General features: G+C 32.3%; 1 protein-coding gene across 1 annotated transcript; it reads left to right on the forward strand.

Annotated features, from left to right (window-relative positions):
- Positions 1-5533: 5533 nt before the first annotated feature.
- On the forward strand, positions 5534-19354 carry LOC18438122 (Emb:.1 protein, putative (Protein of unknown function, DUF642)). Its single transcript, XM_020669734.2, has 4 exons — positions 5534-5831; positions 5904-6065; positions 13240-13599; positions 18684-19354. The coding sequence occupies exons 1-4, from the start codon at positions 5771-5773 to the stop codon at positions 19271-19273; spliced, it is 1173 nt and encodes a 390-aa protein (XP_020525393.1). The 5' UTR covers positions 5534-5770; the 3' UTR covers positions 19274-19354.
- Positions 19355-25367: the final 6013 nt, after the last annotated feature.

A 25367-nucleotide genomic window follows, 5' to 3' on the forward strand; every position in this document is an offset into this window, starting at 1 on the left:
TCATTGTCCATTTTATTGTGCAGGTTTTTGAATATTAGTTTCTAACTTCACACATGCATTTATCATTTTGGTTGATGCCATGGATATGTTAGGAGTGATCGGGTTTTTCAGTATTATAAAGAGGTTGTATACTATAGTACAAAGTCACAATCACTTTTATCCATTGGATGTGAAAATCTACCAGATTAAATTGTCATAATGTTTGAGAAATTTTGTTTTGAACTGGGGGCCTAAACAATGACACATTCAACCACCCAATTTCAAATTTAGCAGTCAATGATGATTGTGACCTTGTATCAAAAGTAAGTGATCTCATTATATATATTTCCTTTATAGAATGGAAAAAGAGTTGTGTTTTTGCATTTATGAATGGGGTGCACAGACTGGCCTTTTCAACTCTGATCTCATCGACATACAGTAGGGATGAGCTGCTGTTCTCTGTTACATCTGTCAGCAGAGCAGTGGCTAATCTCTACCATCTGTGACGGGTATGTGTGGTGGATTCTGGGTTTGTACTTCATATGTGCAATATACATGGTATACGATCTCTCTCTCTTTAAAATTTATTCCCAAAATTAGTGAGGATGAAGTTTATCAGGCAAGTTGCAAAATCACTTTGTAGCACTCAATAGGGGAACTTTTAGGGGTTTTATACAAGATGATACATGCATCTTGCCACATGCTTCTTGCAATCTCAACCATCTTTTCTCACATGAAGTGTTCCTCCACTCAACATATGATACATGCATCTTGCAACCTCAACCATCTTTTCTCACATGAAGTGTTCCTCCACTCAAGAGTAGACGTATACCATTTACCCTCAATCAAAATTTTTCTTCTCACTTTTAATTTCAAAATATATTTTCTTAGCAAATACCCCCAAATCAAAAAAATAAAATAAAAGAAAGATTAAACTATCCTTCCTTGGCTCTTACCCGCGTCTCTCTCCTCTGGACAAAGAGCTGGACTTCTCTGGACCAAAGTGTGGTCCGGCAAATATAAAGGTGGTCCAACACTATGTTTCCTGGACAAAATGCAGTTTGGCATATCCCTATAGCGGTCTGGCATTTCTGTTCTTGGACAAACATTCGATATGGCAGATCTATATGGCGCTTCAGCTCTTTTATCTATGCCGTCTGATAGATTTATATATGCGGACCGGTAGATTTATATGCGGTCCCACAGATAATGAAGGCAGTTTGGCACTCTTTTTAGTTTAACGGGATCCGGCAATTGGTACTTGGCGGTCCAACAGCCCATGTAGCTTTTGGTACTATGCGTAGGCCCATGTGAATGTTTGGTTAAAATTAGTTTTTTATATATGAAAAAAGGTGTTATTGTCAAAAAAAATGTACCTTTATTTTATTTTATTTGGGGGTAAGTTGCATAGGAAATCTATTCTTCACGGGTTTTTTGTAATTTTCCCTTATTTCAACCGTTAGCACTTCCAAAATTTTATCATAAGATGCAATTTTGGTGTAAAATTTTTTTAGGACGGCCTGAGAATTTATTTTCATTAAGAAGTTTTAGACTCAAAAAATTGTTCAAATCAAGTAGATCTCTAAATACATAAAACTCTTGAAAATGGATGGTTCAAATAATATATTACAAGATGCATTATTTTTGGGACTTGAAATCTTTTTACATCCATACATTTTGATGTTGAGATGATTAATTAAAAGTTTTTCTAAAATTAAATAACTTTTTCTGATGGATACATCCATACATCTCGATATTGAGATTATTAATTAAAAGTTTTTCCAAAATTAAATAACCTTTTCTTGTGGATTTTTTTAGTTGCCCCTTTAATTCTACAGTTTTTCCACACAATCAGTAAAACGAGTTGGTAGACAAACTCCACTAAAAGATTATTGGGGGAGAACCCTAATTTACATCGGTTGCCTAGGCGTTTTATAGGTTCAAAACTCAACACGTAAGGAAAGCAAAAGCCATGGAACGTTTTCCAGCCTTATTTCCTATGGTTATTTGGGCGTTACATTATTGTTTTTAACCTTGAGAGGGTCTATTTGGCTCCTTGGATTCAGATTTCCAATAGTCATTTTTCTTAAGAAAGCTGGGCCAATCGTATTTGGTTCATTTAGAATTGACATTTTTTTTGTAAATTGAGACTTCTTTGGGAATCCTAATGCTCATTTTAAGTATAAATTTTGGAAACATCAATTCCATCAAATTAGGTGGAATTCATATTTCATGGAAATGACCCATTTTGGTGGTGAAGAACAAAAAAATATCAAAACCTTAGAGAGGGAAACTATATCAAATTTTAAAGAGAGAAAACATATTAAAATTTTAGAGAGAGAAACTATATCAAATTTTAGATAGAGAAAATGTACGAAATTTTTTAGAGAGAGAAAATATAAAAAAAAAAAAAAAATTAGAGAGAGAAACCATTTCAAATTTTTAGAGAATGAAACTATCTCAAAATTAAAGTTTTAGAGAGACCATATTAAAATTTTAGAGAGAAAAACTATCTCAAATGATAAGTTTTAAGGAGAGAAAGCATCTTAAAATTTTAGAAAGAGAAATTAAAATTTCTTAGAGAGAAATATTTCAAACATTTAGAGAGAGAAATTATCTCAAATTTTAATTTTTAAAGAAAGAGCATATTAAAATTTTAGAGATTAGAAACTATATCAAATTTTTAGACAAGAAAACTATCTAAAATTTTTTAGAGGGAGAAGCTATCTCAAATTTTAAGTTTTAGAGAAAGGAAATATCTTAAAACTTTAGAAAGAGAAACTATATCAAATTTTAGATGGAGAAAATACCTCAAATGTTTGGAGAGAGAAACTATTTAAAAAAATTTAGATAGAGAAACTATCCCAAATTTTAAGTTTTAGAGAGAGAAAGTATATTAAAATTTTAGAGGGAGAAACTACAGTATATGAAAATTTTAGATAGAGAAACTATCTAAAAAATTAATTATTAGATAGAAAAAGCATCTTAACATTTTAGAAAGCGTAACTATATCGAATTTTATAGTGAGAAAGTACTTCAAATTTCTTAGAGAGAGAAACTATCTTAAAAATTTTAGAAAAAAACTATCTCAAATTTTGAGTTTTAGCTAGAGAAAGTACCTTAAAATTTTAAAGAGAGAAACTATATTATATTTTAGAGAGAGAAATTATCTAAAATTATTTAGAGAGAGAAACTATCTCAAAAATTTTATAAAGAAAAGCTATATCAAATTTTAAGTTTTAAAGAAAGAATCTCAAATTTTTAGAGAGAGAAACTACATCAAATTTTAAAGAGAGAAAGTATATAAAATTTTTAGAAAGAGAAACTATCTTAAAAATTTTAGAAAGAGACTATTTCAAATTTTAAGTTTTTGAAAGAGTATTAAAATATTAGGAAAATTTTAGAGAGAGAAACTATCTCAAAATTTTGAGAGAGAGAGAGGATTTGCTATTCCAAAAAAAAGATATTCCAAGCAATCCAAATATAGAATTTGCATTTTTTTAATTTCTACCGGATATGATTCAAACAACATACATCATATTCCAAGAAATGTTAATTCCAGTCAATCTCAATTCTATGATTGATTTTTGCAAAGATTGAAAAATCCAGTAATCCAAACGAGCCCTTATGTCTTTCTAATGATATAAGAATATCCCCATATAAGTCACTGATAATTTAAGAATCATTTCGAATGGTTGACATTCTTGAAATTGGCCCCTAGAATTTAAGATGATACTTTGATCCATCTATCCATATGCATAAAATAGAAAGAAGAAAACAAAATAAAAGGGAGACAGGGGTATCCAAGCGCTCATACTTATTGTTTAGTATGCACATGCGTCCATATGGGTAGGAATTTAATTCTAAATCTGAGTAATGAGTTCTTACTCCCTCGGTCAGACCAATTTGGGAATGGGTTTTTTAATCTAAAATTTTGGGTATCACTTAACAATTACTAGATGATTATTCTAGAAAAAACAAAAATTAAAAGTTGAGTTTTCTCACTCTTAGATCTCATCATCTAAAAATTGGATGGTCTTTATTCAATCTCGATTTGTTTTTCCATGTACATAGAGGTACAATTGTGAACTTTGTTTTGTAGAGCTTAATCATCCTCAAAATTTGAGTCCCTAAATTTAATTGTAGATGGAGCTTTACCTAACGGGAGTAAATGAACATTCTACTACCGAGGGAGTACAGTATTAAGTAGTTTTTTATATCAGATTCCGTCGATTCCCATGTGCTGTTATAATATTGGGTGCCGACATTCAAAATTATTATTTTATTTTATTTTTTTTTGGAAAATGTTTTCATAGAGCTACAGCCTATCGAAGTAAGTGAAATATCACGACGTAACTCAACCAAAATTTGAATTCAAGCCTTGGAAAACCTTTCCATAACTCAACCAAAATTTGAATTCAAGCACGAAAACCTTTCCATCGATCATTTCGACTTCAACATTATAAGTGTAAAAAAAAAATTGTGTATATCATAACAAATTATCTAGACCGTTCATGCCGCCCTAAAAATAAGTGTTCATAGATCTGCAAGATCTGTATCGTTTTTTTTATTTCAAATTTTATTGTTGGCATTGAAAATTGATTTTAGAACCATCATAGAGATTTTTTGTGTTGCAATTACTTTCTGGATGAGGATTTGAAGTGAGGCTTTATTTTGTTTTCATAAAGCCAAGGCGTTATAGAAAACCCATCCTTATTTTTTTAAAAAAAAATTACTTCAAATTTTGTTGTTGGTATTGAAAATTGATTTTAGAGCCAGGAGATTTTATCTTTATATTTATTTGTTTTGTTGTTGGTATTGAAAATTGATTTTAGAGCCAAGAGATTTTATCTTTATATTTATTTGTTTTAAGCAAAAATTACAAAAAAAAACATCAAGACTACATTTTCTATGCAACTTACCCCACCCTAATTTTTTCTTTCACTTTTTTCCCCAAATATCCTTCCTATGCAAATACCCCTTTAACCAAATAAAAAATAAAAGAATACTTAAACTATCCTCTCTTACTTTTATCTTACTCACGCTTGTCTTTCGTCTATCCCACCAGTGTGGTCAGTAGGGCTCCCACCAGTGTGGTCAGTAGGGCTCCGTCACTGTGTAAAGTGTGGTCTGACCGTTGCAAAGGGTGGTCCAGCAGTAGGGCTTTGAATGCGGTTTGACAGTTGCAAAAGGTAATCTGGTAGTTGCAAAGCGTGATTCGATAGTAGATATTACTTATTCCAAGAATTCGTTACTAAAGGTGGTCTGGCAGTTGCAAAGGACGATTCGGTAGTAGATATTACTTGATTCGAAGAGTTTGGTACTAAAGGGCGGTCCGACAGAAGTCTGATAGTTGTCTTACTGGGTCCAAAAGTCAATATCAAATCTGACCAAATTGATTTTTGTATACAAGAAGGGTATTTTCGTTTGAAAAAAAAATATTTTTTCCTTTGAAGGTATTTGTATAGAAAATTTGTTTTGAAAAAAAATTAGGGAAAATTTTGGTTAGGGGTAGTGTGGAAAGAAAAAGCTTTGGTTTGACTTTTGGGTGGCCAGAAAAGGATATAGGCCCTGTACAGGCTGTTTAGAGAGATTGCGAAGCTTCGACCGAAGACCTGAGCTGTGGGCCAACAAGGAAAAGCAACGAAACTTGGATCCAAGAGTTAATGGAGTAAAGTGGGATGCGAACACAAAACAGAGGCCGGCCGCGTCTCCTCTCTCTCCGTTTACTACCCCCAAATCCTATCTCTGAGTTCAGTGCCATCTTTCTCTCAGAGCAAGAGCAAGAGCAATGAGCATACAAATTCTAGTGTCCCTGCTCTGTGCAGCTGCAACAACAGTTCTTGCCTCTGGTAAATTCATGCACACAAAGAAAATCAGAAGCAGTAATCATAAAACTCAAGTGTTTGCTTCTTGTGTGGCAGATCTCCTCCTGAAGAATGGCGACTTTGAGTCCCCGCCGCGAAACGTGAGCCCGACTGCAACAAACCCATACTTCCTCCTCACTCAGTCGAACCCCATCCCAGCCTGGACCTTCAATGGCACCGTCCAATACGTGACGTCAGGCCCCAACGTCTCCCTTCCAGGCATGTTGCTTTCAAACTTCCCTTATTTTTTACTCTCTGTTATAATTCCCCAATGCTGACCACCATTTTGCCAATATAACGATTTTAAACTCGGACGAGTTACTCCGAATCAAATAACAACTTTGGAAAATAAAATAAAATAAAGACTAGGATTAAAAAATTTCAGAAAAATATATAGAAATCTAGAATCAATGTATGAACATTACATAAGTGATTTAGAGTTTTTACATTTTTTTTTTTTTTTTTTTTTTTTTTTTGGATTTTTCTAAATAACTTTGTCACTTTTTCTAAATCCATTTTTTAGTTTTAACTTTTTTGGATTTTTTTATGTTGCATTTGCTTTTGTTTCATTTTGGTAATTTTTATTTTGTTATATATATATATATATATATATATATATATATATATATATATGGGATAATCTATTATTCACAACTCTTCAAATTACAAAGATAATGTTAGAAAGAGTCATGAATGGTTGAGTTACCGACAATGTATTTTTTTTTGGTGTGGTTTCTATAAGGTCTCAAATAATCCAATTAAGGGGCCTCTTCAAATTTTATCATAACATGTAATTTTGGTATAAAAAATTCTTAGGATTATCTGAAAATTTATTTTCATATCTAATTATAAAATTTTAAACTCCAAAAATAGTCAAAATCAAGTAAATCAATGAACATAAAAAAGTCTTAAAAATGGACAGTCTAGATAATGTGTTGCAAAATACACTATTTCAGGGACTCATAATTTTTTATTTTTTATTTTTTCCTTATTCATACATATCAATGTCAAGATGATCAATCAGAGGTTTTTTTCAGCATTAAAACAAATTTCTCTGATGAATTTTTGAGGTGCATATGTAATTCTATATTTTAAGGTTGCAAAATTATATTATCTTTTTTCTCTTTTTTATAAAAAAATTACTTTTTTGTGATATCTTATTCATCAAATAAGGGTGCTAATGTAAATATTACTAAAAGATAATAATTTTTGTTATCTTTATAAAGGGTAAAGTCAATTTTTTTATTAAAAGACAATGGTACTCTATAAATAAAGTTTGAGAACACTAGTTTTCAAAATACTATTGTACTTTTGTAAAAAAATTAAATTTATCTTTACTTAATGATTATATTACACAGTAAAATAATTTTTAAACAAAAAATAATAAGTTTTTAATAAATACACCTATCACAACTCATTATAGTATTAACTTTTATATTTCTAAGGGTTCTTAACTAACTAACTATACATAATATAAATAGAAAAAGTTTATGTACATACGATGCTCTAAACAATAAATAGAATCTCGACCACCAAATGTATGTACATGAGAAAAAAAATGGATTTCAACACTACGCAACGCCTGTAAGCGAAAATAAATAGTGATTTCTTCTATGTTCATCACCGTCCAAAGTTCATCTCATGGTCACAGTTATCCAGTAGTATTTCAATTTTCATTTTTTTTATACAAATCATAATGAACTAAAATTTGGAGCTTGTGTTCATCAAAAATAGAAGAATCTAATTAAAATATAAAAAAATAATTATCAAAATATAAATTGATCAAAATACCCTTAAACCTTATAGGGATATTTTGGTCAATTTATATTTTATAAAATATTTTTTTCCATATTTTTATTAGGTGCGTCTTACTAAGATGTACACATGCTCCAAATTTCAGATTATTCCGATTTATAGAAAAAAAATAAAATTAAAATGCTACAAAAAAATTGTGACTATATATATATATATATAGAAGATACTACAAAACACCTTTAGGTGAAAAGTGATTTCGCCTACTCTCATCACCGTCCAAAGTTCATCGTATGATCACGATTGTCCAGTAGTGTTTTATTTTTAATGTTTTTTCTACAAATCGGAATTATCTAAAATTTGGAATATGTTTTCATAAAAAATAGGCAACTCTACGAAAAATATCAAAAAAATATTTTACATGAAATAAATTGACCAAAATACCCCAAAAAGGTTTAAAAGGTATTTTGGTCAATTTTCATTGCACGAATTATTTTTTTATATTTTACTTAAGTGCAGCTCACTAAGATGTACACGCGCTCCAAATTTCAGATTATCGATTTGTAGAAACAAAATGAAAATGAAACACACTACCAGGCAATCGTGACCATGCGATGAACTTTAGACAATGATGAGGGTAGGCGAAATCACTGTTCATTTTTGCCTATAAGTGTTAGGAAGACTTTTCTTATATATATATATATATATAGACAACGATTTCGTCTACCCTCGTCACCATCCAAACTTCATCATACAATCACAATTGTTTCGTAATGTTTCAATTTTCATTAGTTTTCTACAAATCCAAATTATTCGTGTGTACATCTTAGTGAGACACACTTAATAAAAATATAAAAAAAATAATTCACAAAATATAAATTAACCAAAATATCCCCAAAAATTTATAGAGGTATTTTGGTCAATTTATATATTTCGAATTATTTTTTCATAATTTTATTAAGTGGGCCTCACTAAAACTTACACATGTTCCAAAATTCAGATCATTCCGATTAGTAAAAAAAAAAAATGAAAATTGAAATACTACCAGACAACTGTAATCCTACGATGAAGTTTGAATAGTGATGAGGGTAGGCGAAATCACTGTTCATTTTCACCTATAAGAGTTTTGTAATATCTTTATATATATATATATATATAGGGCAATGATTTCATGCAACTGTTGTATAGTAATATGATGCAACAACCTTAAAATACCATCCTATGGCCATTTATTTGATCCAAGTTTTGAAATATACACTCTTTTCATTCTAATGAACAATCACAAAAAAAAGAAAAAATTGAAAAGGCATCTTAGAAAGTATTTTTTTCGCCCAATTAACATAAGCCATTTATTTATGTGAGGCTTTAGAAGAACTTTTTTTCATTTCCAATTTTTTTGGATGGTTTTATTATCATTAGATGAACAATATTTAGAAAGGAAAAAATGATTTTGAGTTTATAAAGGCTAAGATCTTGAATTTCATAAAAGGCATGGTCTTGATTCGTTTTTGGAGGGGACTCATTTTGACCATATCAAGGGTTCAAATTGAACTTTGTGTTTTTGGGGAATTGATTATTGAGACGAAGAGAGTGTGTGTGCAAAATTTGGGGTCATACAAAGACCACAAACATGGTTTTCTAAAAGTGTCGTTGCATTGGATTATTGCTTATATATATATATATATATATATATATATATATATATATATATATATATATATATATATATATATATATATGACAAGTTTTCTATGCTTCCCCTACAACATAGAAATTCTATTTTTCCCCTTATCCAACCATCCATTCTAAATGGAGGGTTAAGATTGCCCCAATCACAATGTCACGTCTCTACACTATTTTATTTTTAATTTTTTTTTCTATAATCATTTTGACGCTAAATTTTGGACATCCATTCCTCTATTAAACTCGCACTAGCAAAAAATATTAAAAAATTATTTCCAATAAAATAAAATGATCAAAATACCCCTTAATATTTTATGGGGTATTTTGATCATTATATTTTATAAAAAAATAAATATTATTTATAGGTGCACCCCAATGAGAAGATGACACGTACCAAATTTCATATTCATACAATTTGTATAAAAAAACTAAAAATAAAATACTTTGAGAGATCGGTTCTAAGATCAAACGGTGAGTGGCTATCTTTATCAAAATTGGATGGCTGGATTATAGGGGGAGGATAGAGCTTCTATGCTGTAGGGGAAGCATAGAAAAATTTCCCACATATATATATATATATATATATATATATATATATATATATATATATATATATATATATATGGGAAAAGATACTGTCAGCCCACGGGCTGATAGCAAAAGCGTCAACCAATGGCCCAGATTGTATCTGGGTCGATCTGACGATCATGACCTCATTTCATATTTCTTTTACAAATCCAAATTATTTGAAATTTGGAGCATCCCTTTTTAAAAAATAGAATAATCTAGTAAAAATATAAAACAAATAATTCATAAAATATAAATTAACTAAAATACCCCCAAAACATTTTGGGGGTATTTTGATCAATTTATATTTTGTGAATTATTTTCTTTATATTTTTATTAGGTACGCCTTGATGAGAAGAATAAATGCCTAAAATTTCAAATGATTTGGATCCATAGAAAAAAAATAAAAATTCAAACAGAAAATGAGATTGTAACCGTCAGATCAGCCTAGATATAATCTAGCCCATTTAACTGACACTGTAGCAGTCAGACATAATCCACTCCCTATATATATATATATATATATATATATATATATATATATATATATATATATATATATATATATATATATATATATATATATATATATATATATATATATATATGCTAGGGTGAGCCACTAGCTCACAGGAAAAAATGAGCCCAACGGCCCAGATTGAATCTGGGCCGATTTGACGATCACGGGTGTTCGGTAGAGTTTGAATTTAAATTATTTTTTTTTACAAATCAAAATTACTTGAAATTTGGAGCATGTGTACATAAAAAATAGGTGAATCATTGAAAAATATCAAAAAAATATTTTAAATAAAATAAATTGACCAAAATACCCCAAAAAGTTTCAAGGGTATTTTGTTTCACAAATTATTATTTTTTACATTTTTATTAGGTGTGTCTTGATGAGAAGAACACACGCTTAAAATTTCAAGTGATTTGAATTTATATAAAAAAATTAAAATTAAAACACTACCAGACATATGTGATCGTCAGATCGGCCTAGATTCAATCTGGGCCATTCGGCTCATTTTTTTCTATGAGCTAGTGGGCTCCCCAAAGCTTTTTCTATATATATATATATATATATATAGGGAAAATATGATATTAGCCCACTAGCTTATATAAACATATGAGCCCAACAGCCCAGATTGAATCTAGGCCGATATGACAATCACGGATGTCCGGTAATGCTTGAATTTTATTTTATTTTTACAGATCCAAATCACTTGAAATTTTAGGTGTGCGTTCTTCTCATCAATATGAATCTAATAAAAATAAAAATAAAAATATTCATAAAAATGACCAAAATACCCCTCAAAAGTTTTTGGGGGTATTTTGGTTAATTTATTTAATGTAAAATATTTTTTTATTATTTTTTGAAGATTCACCTTTTTTTTATGAACACACGTCTAAAATATTTCAAGTGATTTGGATATGTAAGAAAAAAACTAAAATTCAAAAACTACCAAACATCCGTGATCGTTAGATTGGCCTAAATTCAATCTGGGACGTTGGGCTCATATGTTCATATGAGCTAGTGGGCTAATCTCATCTTTTATATATATATATATATATATATATATATATATATATATATATATATATATATATGTATATTCTAAACTTCACAACCCTTCAAATTACAAAGGTTAAGATAAAGAGAGTCGTGAAGGGTGGATTTATTAATTTTTTAGTTTATTTTTTTAAAAAAAGTTATTTTTGCATGGCAATTTTGTAAATATTACTACAAGACAAATGATATTTTTATCATCTCCATAAAGGATAAAATTGAAATTTTAACTAAAGGACAATGACGCTCTACAAATAAACTTCCAAAACATTAACTTCCAAATTGTCATTGTACTTTTATGAAAATTTCAAATTTGCTATTGCTTAATAGTAAAATGACTTATTTAACTAATTTTTTAATAAAAAAAGGAATGATTGTTTTGATAAATACACCTATCACAACCCTTTCTAACTTTAACCTTTGTATCTTGAGGGGTTGCTAACTCTAGACAAACCCATATATATATATATATATATATATAAAAGGCTTCTTTGAGTCAATGGGCTCACAAGAAAAAATGAACCCAATGGCCCAGATTGAATCTGGGCAGATCTAACGATCACGGATGCCCGATAGTGTTTTAATTTTAATTTTTTTTCTATAAATCTAAATCACTTAAAATTTTAGATATGTGTTGATAAAAAATAGGTGAATATTCCAAAAATATTAAAAAAATATTTTACATGAAAAAAGAACCAAAATACCCTCATAAATTTTCGGAGGTATTTTGGTTTTTTAAAATTTTACGAATTATTTTTTTTATATTTTTATTAGGTACGGCCTAATGAGAAGAATATTCACGTAAAATTTCAAGTGATTTAGATTTGTAAAAAAAAAAATTAAAATTCAAACACTCTTGACAGTCAAATCGGTTCAAATTCAATCTGGGCCATTGAGCTTATACTATTATGTGAGCTAGGTGGCTCACCCTAGCATCTTCTTATTTATATATATGGAAAAAGTTTATATAAGGTTGCAACCTTACAATGTAGAATCACATATGCACCTCAAAAATCTATCGAAAATATTGTTTTAATGTTGAAAAATACTCTAATTGATCATCTTGACATCGAGATGTATGAATATGAAAAGAAAAAAAGTTTTTGAGTCCCGAAAATAGTGTATCTTGCAATATATTATCTAGGCCGTCTATTTTCAATATTTTCATATATTTATAGATCTACTTAATTTTAACTATTTTTAGAATTTAAAATTTTCTAATTAGGTATGAAAATAGATTTTAAGATAATACTAAGAAGTTTTTACAACAAAATTACATGTTATAATAAAATTTTAAGGTGCACCTTAATTGGATTGTTTAAGGTTGCAACCTTATAGAAACCACACCCTATATATATATATGGGTGCAGTTTGTATAGAGTCGAAGCTCTAAACAATCAAATTAGAACCCACCTTCAAATAGTGATAGCATTAAATTATAATTTCATCTTTAGTTATAAAATTTAAAGTTCTAAAAACAGTATAGATCGAGCAGATCTATGAAAATCTTGAAAATCGACGGTCCAAAAATATGTTACAAGATGCACTATTTTCAAAACTTGAAATTTATTTTTTTATCATGTCCATGCATCTTGATGTCGAGATGATCAATTTGATGTTCTTTGAGCATCAAAATAACCTCTTCTAGTGAAAGTTTTTCCTATATATTCCCTTTGGGTTTTTTCATAGGGCCTTTGGGCTTGGGGCGAGTCCAGTTGAGGACCCAGTTGATTTGGTAGCTTGTGGACCAGGGCCGAGTCCGAGGCTGATGGTTTCGTGACATTAGTGTCCCATTGCTGACTTTTTGAAGAACTTCGGTGACAGGCGATGGACACGCTATTCAACTCGGACTCGATGGCAGCATCAACCAGACTTTCATTGCCGACGGTGCGTACATGTATGTTCTCACCTTCACGTTGGCGCCGGGGGGCGAGAACTGCTCGACCGCGTCAGCCTTAGCTGTGTCAACACCCGACGACACGGCCCAATTCTACTTGGAACAAAGGTATGGGAAGGAGGCATGGGAGAGCCACGCGAGGGGGTTCATGAATTTGGTTCGCAAGGGCGTGCCTGTGAACCTGGAGCTCAAGAGCCAACCCACTGAGGCTGATCCCAACATCACCTGTGGCCCAGTCATCGACACGCTCCTCCTCAAAGGGGTCGACCCCCCACGTGTCTATTCAGGTAAGATTTTTCACTGCTATGTTTGGCTTGAAATGAAATACTTACTATTGCTTAAACTCTAATGTTTGAAAAAACGGACTGGCTCGTATGGTGGCTAAATTAGTCACCTATTGGGTCGATCCCGATTATTGACCCAATAAGTCCTAAAAGAAAATACACTAAGAAGATAAAATTGGCGAGAGTCAGACAATTCCAGGGATCATAAAAACTGCCAAGTTCGACCGGGCATCTTTAAATACAATGTTCTAACTTACCATCTTTAAAGGAAAAAAATTATATAAGGTTGGGGCCCTAAACAATCAAACTAAGGCTCACCTCAAACATTCATTAGAAGAAGTTGTTTCGACACTGATTATCTCAACCTTGAAATACATAGACATAAAAAAAAAAAAATGGACTTCATGTCATGGAAATAGTAAGGAATTGGGATGGTCAAGTTGTTTTCACCGTCGCAGGGCCGTTAGGTGAGGCTACTGCTAATTTTGCCAAATTCTTTGCTCTCCTTCATGGTTTGAAGTTGTTTGCTATGAGGAATCTAGGAGCATATCCATGTTTGGTGGAAGGGTACTCCCTAAATATAATCAATTGGTCCAAAGGGGAACAAAAGGTTCTACGGGAGTTTAGATCGATGCTTTTACAGGTTTTGAATTTAACCAGTTCCCTATCTTTCTCCTTTTTTTCATGTTTATAGAAAAGCTAACAGTTTGGCAAACTGTCTAGCCAAAGGAGGGGCATCCTTATCTGAGCCTATGGTCTCTAATGATGTAATAGTATTCCAGTAGCATTTAATAAGATTTAAGAATGTTCATTAAAAAAAACTCATGGAAATAGTACATCTTGTAATGCAGTATCTAGAGCATCAATTTTCAAGATTTTCAAATGTTCATAGATCGACTTGATCTATACTTTTTTTTAAGCTTTAAATTTTATAAATAGATATTAAAATAAATTTTGAGACATCATGAAGATTTTCAATATTGAAACGACATCTTTCAACACTGTTTGAAGGTACACCTTACTTTGATTGTTTAGAACTTCAGCCTTATACAAACCACACTATACAAACCACACTATATATAATTGACTAGGACTTGCTAGGCAGGTTTTTATCGTGTCCAAGATTACCAAAACATTTTCAAGAAGAGAAAATGAGAAAAGTACCTAAGCACTACTACTGGGAGGGCCAAAATTGAAAACATTATCAAAGATATCAAAAATCATAAAAAAATTAATAAATCATATTACACGGAAACATCAATATGCTTAATAAATTCTCTAAAACTTTGTGATAACCATCGAGCTAAAACCCTATTTATAAAAAAGGGAAAGGTTTCTATACTTCCCCTACAACATAGAATATCTATGCTTCTCTCGTATCCAACCGTCTAATTTAGATCAGGTGAGCTAGTGACCTTTTGATCTAGATCTAACACCTTAGTGTATTTTTTTCTTCAAATTATATGAAAATGAAATTTAGTACGTCCTAGCTAATCAATGAGGCGCACCTAAAAATAATATTAAAAAAGTTTCAATAAAATATAATGACCAAAATACCCTTTACAAATTTCAAGGGTATTTTGATCATTTTATTTTATTGAGAATATTTTTTTATATTTTTTTACAAATGTGAGTTTAAGAGAGGAGTGGACGTCCAAAATTTGATGTCAAAATAATTTTAAAAAATTAAAAATAAAATAGTTTAGAAACATGACATTATAATTAGGGTCATCCCAGCCGTCCATTCAAATGAACGGTTGGATAGGAGGTAAGTATATAAGTTTTATGCAAAAAGGGAAGCATAAAAAGCTTTTCCCTATAAAAAACAGCGTATAATTTTTCCTTCAGGATTTTTTAAGGTCAGTCACTTTTAATTTCCAAATAATATCAGGGTACTCCCTATCTCTATTTAAAATTGCTCTAAAAACCCTTGCAGCAAAAGAAGATTGGATCCATTAAATAAAAATAGGACATCTCTTTATCTCCCTTGGTCTTCCTCTCTAAACATGAGTTCGTTTCTATATCATTTAGTTTTTCTTTTAGAAAACGAATTGCTATGAAAGATCGTATTGAACATGCAAAAAAAGAATTATTCCATTAAAATATGAAGTTCTAGAGAGAGAGAGTGTGTCAATTGGTCCTGAATTAGTCTTGAAGATCGTCATTTTACTGTGCAAAAGTGTCCGTTTCCTTTTTTACTCGAAAAAAAAATTCCTTTTCTCGAGTCAGACCAGACGATTCCTTGCGGGCCCGGTATGTTTTAATCACTGATCTAGACTATAGAGAAAAGAAATTTTTTTCGTTATATCTAGATAATAAAGAATAGTTTTTAACTCTTTATTAAAGGACACGGTCGACATTAGTTCCCCGATTCATATGTAAATGTGCATCCTTTGTATGATCCATTTTTTAGATGGATTTTGAGCCTAATTTTTTTATGAATATATAGTCTCTAACGTCAGGATCATTAATATGTAAAAATAAGTAAATGTTAAAATTTAAAAATGATATTTTTGAAGAATAATTAGTTTTTCCTTTTTTTGCACGTACGATGGATACTTGGTACGTTAGGGAACGCAAATGTAGAATTGCATCCCCAATGCACAATACACTTTTTCCTGTAAAACAAAACCTTACCAAATTTATCATCATCATCTAAGCCTTATCTCAATTATATGGGGCCGGCTACATGAATCTTGCCTATCATTCTGCTTAGAGGATAAGGATTCATGACAAGATTTGACAAAAGTTTATTTTGGTTGCCCTATCTAATATAACCCTGCTCCTTTAGAACCGGCATAATCAGCTTGGAGCCAACCAATGCGAAGTTATGTACAAATAAATAAATAAAATAAAATAAAAAATCTTACCTAACCATGGGAAGATAATGGGAAAAACTTATATAAGGTTGACACCTTAAATTGTAAAATTAAGATGTACTTCAAAAATTCATCGAAAAAAGCTATTTTGATGTTAAAAAACCATCTGATTGATCATCTTGATATCAAGATGTATGGATATGGGGTAAAAAAAAAATTTTCAAGTACTCAAAATTGTACATAGTGCAAAACATTATCTAGACCTTCTATTTTCAAGATGTTAATGTGTTTATAGATCTGTTTGATTTGAACTATTTTTTAAGTTTAAAATTTTATAATTAAAGATGAAAATAGATTATGGAGCCATCCTAAAAATTTTGACACAAATTGCATCTCGACAAAGGTTGGAGGTGCGCCTTACTTTGATTGTTTAAAGTTGCAACCTCATACAAACCTCACAGCTGAGATAATTCTTACAAAAAAATTGATTCCATGCAAGTTAAATTGGCGGACAACTCTAAATATTTCTTTATTTTCCCAGAAAAATAAAAATCTTTAAGAAAATGTTAAAAAAAAATGGTCCTCTTAAAGTAGGTCTCTCATTCTGTCGCTCATAATTAAAAAAAAATGTCTATGAAAAACCACTATTAAAAAATGATGATAAAAAACAACGATTAATAGTTGTCCTGCAAATTTTTAGAGGAAATGTTTTGATCCCTGTATTTCTTAAATTTTTTAATTTCAATTAAAATAAAGAACTATGACATTTTATTTATTTTTGCAAATGAATGCTTTGAAAATAATTACTTTTGTACAGTCAAGTCCTTATAAATAATTCCTTTGTTAAGTAATTCTAGTAAAGATGCTTTTTTCTTTTTCTTTTTTTTTTTTTTTTGGGGTAATTCAGAAACTTGGAATTTATCTTATTCCAAATGTCCAAGGAGACATTGCTTACAAGAGTTTTAAAAATGTTGGACTTGGGAGAGTCCTTGAACATTGGTTTATTGGAATATTTAAATAACAGAAGTATTGTAATTAAAAAGTCCATGAAAAATAAATCCCCATTCCCACATTGGCATAAATTTCTTTTCTAAATAATAGATATTCTTAATTAAAAAATCTAAAAAAATGTGTAATATTCTTAACTTTTACTTAAAAAATGAAAAAAAAAAATCTAAAACTAGGAATTTATCCAACTCTTCCATGGAATCTTATTCATTAGGACGAGTAAAGAGAAATTACTTCGCAAGGAGAGAGAGATTTTATGGATACCAAACCAACTATTCGAATCTAGGAGCTACAAGCCTTTCACAGAGTGTACCCAAGGAACATCCACCATTCACTCCTGATCACTGATAGTCCAGATTGATCGCAGTGGGGCCCATCCAGACTTTCACCTGACTACAATTAATATCTTCCATCCATGATTTGGTAACAGACAGTGGATGTGCCTTTTGTGTACCATATAGCATGTGCCATTTAAGGCTGGCAATGGGCCTGCCCTGGCCCTAAAAAGGTAGGGCTACAAATGGTGATCCAAGAGCCAAGGTAGCGTTAGTGCTGGCCCGGTCTTTTTTTCTTTTCTTTTTTTGTTATTTTTTTCATTTATATTGGCCCAGTCTGGCTCAGCCTAGCACTAACAGGGCCAGGGCTGGTCCTGGGACAAGGGCCTAGCCGGGCCTAGGCCGGCCAGTTGCCATCCTTAGTGCAATTGGTGTATGGTACTTCCCTAGGGCCAAATTGGGTCAAACTGTTGGGTCCAGTTCAAACTTAGAAGGTACATCTAATCATAATCACAGCTTCTGAGATGCTTTCAACTTGAGCCATACTTCATTGTTTAAAGTTCTCAAGGGCACAATGTCCCCAATGCTGGAAGGTGAGCTATAATCCAATAGACTACAGAAAACCGCAGCCCATTGCAATCATCACTCCCCAATGAAATGACAGATGGTGATGGAAAGAGAGTAGGACTGGGAAAATAGGAAGAAACACAATGGTAGCTCCCCCTCTCTTTTCATCGCCATCCATTGATTCACTGGAAGGTGTCGAACATGGTGGACAACGAAATTCCACAAATATAAAAATACATTCATTTTAGTTGGGAAAAGGCTTTGACGATGATGATTCTTTTCGAGTCGGTAAGAAGGTAGGATTGGAACCAATGTTACACTGTAGTTTCAGCACCCTAACCACCAAACCAAGAAACAAGCCCCTTTCCCTAGGTTTCCTATTGACACACTTACAATTTCCTGGGTGGTGAGACTGCAGGCAACGAGCTGATAAATGGTGATCTCGAAATAGGGCCCGAGTTCTTGATCAACTCCACTGAGGGAATCTTACTCGACGCAGTTACGGATACAGCACAATCTGCATTACAAGGCTGGACAGTGATGGGGACTGTAAAATACATAGACTCCAATCACTACAAAGTCCCACAGGGCAAAGCTGCAATAGAGATAGTCTCTGGAAGTTTAGGAGGGATCCAACAAACACTTGTGCTCCAAAAGGGTTGGACCTACAATCTAAGTTTTGTCATGGGGGATGCCAATGATACATGTATGGGTGATTTTATTTTAGGAGTACAAGCAGGCTCCACTTCAAATAACTTCACAATGCAAAGCAATGGGACTGGTTCAACCCAGAGTTTCTCAATGAAGTTCAAAGCCGATCACTCGGAACCCACTGCAATTAGTTTCATTAGCTACACAGATAGCCAGAGCAGGGATCTCGAGTTTTGTGGGCCTGTGATCGATAATGTGGTCCTCGGTGCATCATATGGGACGAGATTGGAAGTGTATAGCGGGATATTGTATTCTTGTATTGTGTTTTTGGTGATGGTTTTGAGTAAAACTATGTGAAACTTTGTCTTGGTCTCCATTCATTTGTATCAAGTTTTGGAACTGGATCAATAAAGTGGCATTAGAATTCGGATCAATAAAGTGCCATTAGAATTCGCAATAGAACGTTCAGTGTTTACTTACTCTCTCTATCTCTGTGCTGTGGGGTGAGAGAAACAAGATACCAAAGGTATTGAACAGAACTATGGACTCTGGCCTTGAAGCTCTGAAAATTTGAAATGCATTATGCAAGTTCAGTGTTTTTGACCTTTTCCTTGTCTCCTCCCCCAGTGGATGAGTGAAATGGCAATGAAAAACGGGAACCTAAATATTGAGATAAAGCTGCATATTACTAGACTCTGGATCCCTCACCTACTAAAATTGAAACATGTGAAATATCGGTAATACTGTGACTATTTGTAACAAGAAAGCAGTTTGTCTGACAAATATCTAATATCCACTTTAATAGTTCACTCATGTCCCTGCAAACTCTTCAAAAATGTTCACCACAGGGTTTAAAAAATTGGTGATCCAAATCGAAACTGGCTGATCCAATTTTGGATCAGGCAAATTCAGATCTCTTAATTCCCCTTATGAACCGACCGACAGGTTCTGTCAGATAACTGATACAAATCAACCAAGAAAAACAACCCAAATCCTACTTTTTTTTTCTTTTTAATTGTTTTTGGGATATTTTACTGTTGAAGGGCCCCACACCCTTTACTTTTCCTCTCAAATTCTTTTTGATATTTTTTAATAGCTTGGGCCCACAACTTCTGCCTTTGGGTGGGGTATATGGATGCCACCGTCTTATCTCTCATGATCTTTAAAAGGCTAAAATTTTAGAAATAAGAGGGGAGAAAAGGAGGCCAAATTTTAGCTTTATTTATAAGTTCGCCCCATAACACCCAATGGGCTTGAAAAATGGGATGGTGGGAAAAAAAAATTCCCTTGATAATGAGGAAAATACCAAATAGTTCAAGTGTAATTGGATTCAATTAAATACTAAATCACTTTCATAATTCATATAACATAAAAGAAAGAAAAAGCAAAGGAAAAAAAAAAAGAAAACTAAAAAATAGTCTTTGACAAAAAGATTAACAAATTAACCACCCAGATAATATTGTATACCAACAGAAATTGTAAATTTGTTTCATGAGAACCTAATGATTATTTCTCCAATACTAGAAAATTTGATGGAAGTAAAACTAGATGAAAACAAACAAACATAATAGAAAAAAAGATATTGGGTTGGTTTTTTTGTTCACTCTCTCTCTATCTTAGATTGGGTTTTTCTTTTTCACTCATTCACACAAGTTTTGGATTGGGTTTTTCTCTGTTCACTCTCACTTCACACTTTCTCTCTCTTGGATTAGGTTCTTTTTTCAACCTCATTATCTCTCTTCCTCTTTTCCTCTCTGTCATCTCTCTCTCTCACTCTTGAGTATTGGGTTGTTTTTTTTTTTTTCTCTTTTTTCCTGTCTCTCTTTGATTAGGTTTTCTATTCTTCATCGTCCCCCCCCTTTTACTTTCCTCTAAATTAAGAACGTGATTGTGCCCAAACTTTAGATATACATTTAAATACGACACCTCTACAGTGACAAAATATTAATAAAAATATAAATGAAAATAAATAATTAATTCAATAAATTAATTTTCATAAAATGAGAAAAATAATAAATGGGTAGGCAAGACCCCTATCTTTAAAAGTACAATTGGCATTGGAGATTATAAAAATAAATAATCTGAGTTAGAGAGATTCATTTTTATAGCAATTGGTTGCATTTTAAACTTCGTTTTGACCGTAAAATGATTGTAATGGCTAAAACTTAGACATTAGACAGGTTCTCGGCACTTACACCATCATCATCATTAGAGCTTGTTCTCAACTATTTGATGTCGGCTATACGAATCATAATCCATCATTATACTCTATCAAGGGTCATACCACCAGTGAAGCCAAAAGTCTATTATATTTTTTCTCATTACTTCCAACAATGTCCTTTTTAGCTTACCCCTTACCTCCTTTTAGCCTTCCACTTGAACCAACTCGCATTTCCTAATAGGTGTTGTACTGGGTCTGCAATGCACATGGCTAGCCCACCTAAATATACTTTCTCTCATCTTACACCAATGGGACACCCAAGTTCTGCCGAATCTATTCACTTCAAATTATATCCCTTCTTGCCTTGCCACTTGTCTATCTCAATATCCTCATCTCAGCTACACTCACCCTACAGATATGTTGTTTGTGGATAATGCCTTTCACTAAAATTGGATACATGTCACTGAAAAAATGTGTGCATCGTAGAAATTTCGAAGAAACTCAAATTCTATATAGTATATGCAAATAAATGAGCTTTATACGTGTATCTCGCTCCCATGGTATATGATACTCAGACTTGGTTTGATGGAATCGTGGTTCCGAATGATATTGGAACTGTGATCTTGGTCACATGGATCTGAATCCCTTTTGCTATGGTTCTCATTCCCAAATATTAGGAATAGAGTTCCCATAACTCCGGATACAGGATCCAAATATGCAAAACAGCACCAAGAATCGAGATCCGGTCACTCAGAAGCACGGGATCAAGATTCCGGACTCCCAGTAACTTCTCTACTCTTGGTATAATTAATTTCCATCCAAACATATGAACAACCATAGTGACCATTTTTTTGATATGTTTTGCTTCCTTTTGATAAGCAACATCAGCCTTAAAATTACCCCCTCTAAGTTCCTCTTAGGTTCATTTACTCTCTGCCCCCTTAGATTCATTTAGTCTCTCTCTCTCTCTCTCTCTCTCTCTCTCTCTCTCTCTCTCTCTATCTATCTATCTATCTATCTATATATATATATATATATATATATATATATATATATATATATATATATATATATATATATATGTATAGTGTTTTGCAGACCTATGATTGCTAGTTATTTTAGAGGGTGGGATAGGGTGTGTACACTCAAGAAGGAAGGGGGTCTGGGCATTAGAAGCATTAGATTGGTTAATCAAGCTCTTTTGTGTAAGTGGTGGTGGAGGAGCCTCTATTTAAAAGAGCAGTTGTGGTTCCAAGTCCTTTTTGCTAAGTATGGGTTGGGTAGATCAGGAACTTAGCTTGAGTGAGGTAGAGGGAGGGATACCTCCCAGATGTAGAGAACTATAGTAGTTTGCAGACCTATGATTGTTGGTTATTTTAGATGGTATGTAGAGTGCGGTAACCAAATCTCCTTTTCGCATCACAAGTGGGTGAGGGAGTATCCCAACATTAAGGTTTGTGAGGTGGTTGAGAGAAGAGGTGACTCCTTATCTTGGAATATCTCATTGCCATATGTGAGGCTAAACAACACAATCTTTGCTCAATGGTGTGCGTTAATGGAATTACTGGAAACAATCTATATTTCACCAAATGCGGAGGATCAAATGGTATGGGAGATTGATAGTGATGGTATCTTCATGGTTAAATCTTGCTACAATCGTCTTTTTCATGATTGGTGGAGATGGTCTTGCCTTCAGATTGCTCAAATCTGGAAATGGCCCATACTTCACAAAGTGCAAGCCTTTATTTGGCTGGTTGCTATGAATAAGGTCTTAACAATTGACAACCTGATTAAAAGGGGTAAGATTCTACCAAATGTTTGTTTGCTATGTATAGCTGATGGTGAATGTGGTGCATTACTCTTCATACATTGCTCTTTTACAGTCCAAATTTGGTATTGGTTGTTTGGGGTGGTCAATGTTAGTTTGGCCCTACCCCTGACGGTGGAGGGTATTGTTATTCAACTCTCCTTACCTCATCTGCCGAAGGTTGGTAATACTTTGTGGAAGATTGCTAAAAGAGTTATTCTTTGGGAAGTTTGGAAAGAGAGAAACAGGAGAACTTTCGAAGGAGTTTCTCTACCCTTGGATTGTCTGATTCATTTCATTAAGTTTTCGATATGGTCGTGGCTTTCTGTCTCAAAAGTGGGATAGGGTGCGACTAAGATTGATGTATCTGCTAACCTCAACAATATTTCTCAGTTGGGTGCCATTAGGAGTAGACCTAAAAGCTTGTGGATGGCGCCTCTTGTGGGTACGTTGAAAGTCAATTTTGATGGAAGTTCTCTTGGTAATCCAAGAATAGCTGGTATTGGTGGCATTTTGAGAGATTGTTATGGTAATACCCTTTTTTCATATGCTAGGCCGATACGGTGTGCAACAGCAAATTTTGCTGAACTGCGTGCATTCTATCAAGATTTGAAGATTTTTAGAGAGAGAAACTACGACCATACATGCTGAATAGAGTGGGACTCTCTTAATGTGGTTAAGTGGTGCAATAAGGAACAACTTATTCCTTGGAAACTAAGACCTCTCTGGTTACATATCACGGATTTGTCTTCTACCTTTACGATCTCTTTCACTCATGTTTACCGAGAAGCAAACTCGGTAGCGGACAGTCTGGCCACGGGGGGTGCCTTTTTATCTTCTCTTGTTATCTCTGATAATGTAATAACGTTCCCATAGCATTAATAATAATATTAACATCTGTCAAAAAAACAATATATATGTATATATATATGGAAAAGTCTTCCCAACACCTATAGGCAAAAATGAACAGTGATTTCGCCTACCCTCATCATTGTCCAAAGTTCATCGCATGGTCATGATTGTCCGGTAGTGTTTTATTTTTCATTTTTTTGTCAACAAATCGGAATGATCTGAAATTTGGAGTGTGTGTACATCTTAGTGAGGCGCACCTAATAAAAATATAAAAAAGAAAAATTCTAGGAAAAAAATTGACCCAAATACCCCCAAAAAGTTTTGGGGGTACTTTGGTCAATTTTTTCATGTAAAATATTTTTTTGATATTTTTAGTAGATTCGCCTATTTTTTATGAACAAGTCTATTTTTGATGAACACACACTCTAAATTTCAGGTCATTCCGATTTGTAAAAAAAAAATGAAAAATGAAATACTACCGGACAATCATGACCGTGCGATGAACTTTGGACGGTGATGAGGGTAGGCGAAATCACTGTTCATTTTCGCCTATAAGCGTTTTGTAGTATCTTCCTACACACGCACACACACACATATATATATATATATATGTGTGTGTGTGTGTGTGTGTGTGTGTGTGTGTGTGTGTGTGTGTGTGAAGTTCTACAGTACTTCGCCTGCAGCTTTATCACCGTTTAAAGTTTATCACACGGTCACAGATGTCTGATAGTGTTTGAATTATAATATTTTGTTTACAAATCATAATGATCTGAAATTTGTACATGTGTGCGCTTTAGTGAGATGCACATGAATAAAATATAAAACAAATAATTTGAATGATAAAAATTATGCAAAATACCCCTATAAAGTTTCAAGGGTAATTTCATCATTTTATTTTATGTGTATTATTTTTTTTAATATTTTATGTTGGTTGGACCTGGTCATATGTACACACAACCAAAATTTTAGATAAATCTGATCAGTAAAATAATTATAACAATTTAAATACTACTAGACAACTATGACCGTGTGATGAATTTTGGACGGTGATGAAGTGTAGGTGAAGTATTGTAGAACTTCAATTATAGGCGTTTTGTATATATATATATATATATATATATATATATATATATATATATATATATATATATATATATGGGTTTGTCTAGAGTTAACAACCCCTCAAAATGCAAAGGTTAAAGTTGGAAGGGGTTGTGATGGGTGTATATATCAAAAAGATCATTATTTTTTGTTTAGAAAATTATTTTAATAGGTAACTTAACTATTAAGCAATGACAAATTTGAAATTTTTACAAAAATACAATGGCATTTTGGAAGTTAGTCCTAGAATTTTATTTGTAAAGTGCCCTTGTCTTTTAGTAAAAATTTCAACTTAACCCTTTATGGAGATGACAAAAGTACCCTTTGTCTTATAGTAATATTTACAAAATTACCCTTACTTAATGATAAAGATATCACAAAAAGTAAGTTTTTTTTAAAAAATAGACTACAAAATTAGTAAATCCACACTTCACAACTCTCTCTATCTTTAACCTTTGTAATTTGAAGGGTTGTGAAGTTTAGATTATCCCATATATATATATATATATATATATATATATATATATATA

This window comes from Amborella trichopoda, chromosome 6 (genome assembly GCF_054954075.1).
Source record: "Amborella trichopoda isolate Santa Cruz 75 chromosome 6, AtrichopodaSantaCruz75HAP2 v2.0, whole genome shotgun sequence".
Classification (NCBI taxonomy): domain Eukaryota; kingdom Viridiplantae; phylum Streptophyta; class Magnoliopsida; order Amborellales; family Amborellaceae; genus Amborella; species Amborella trichopoda.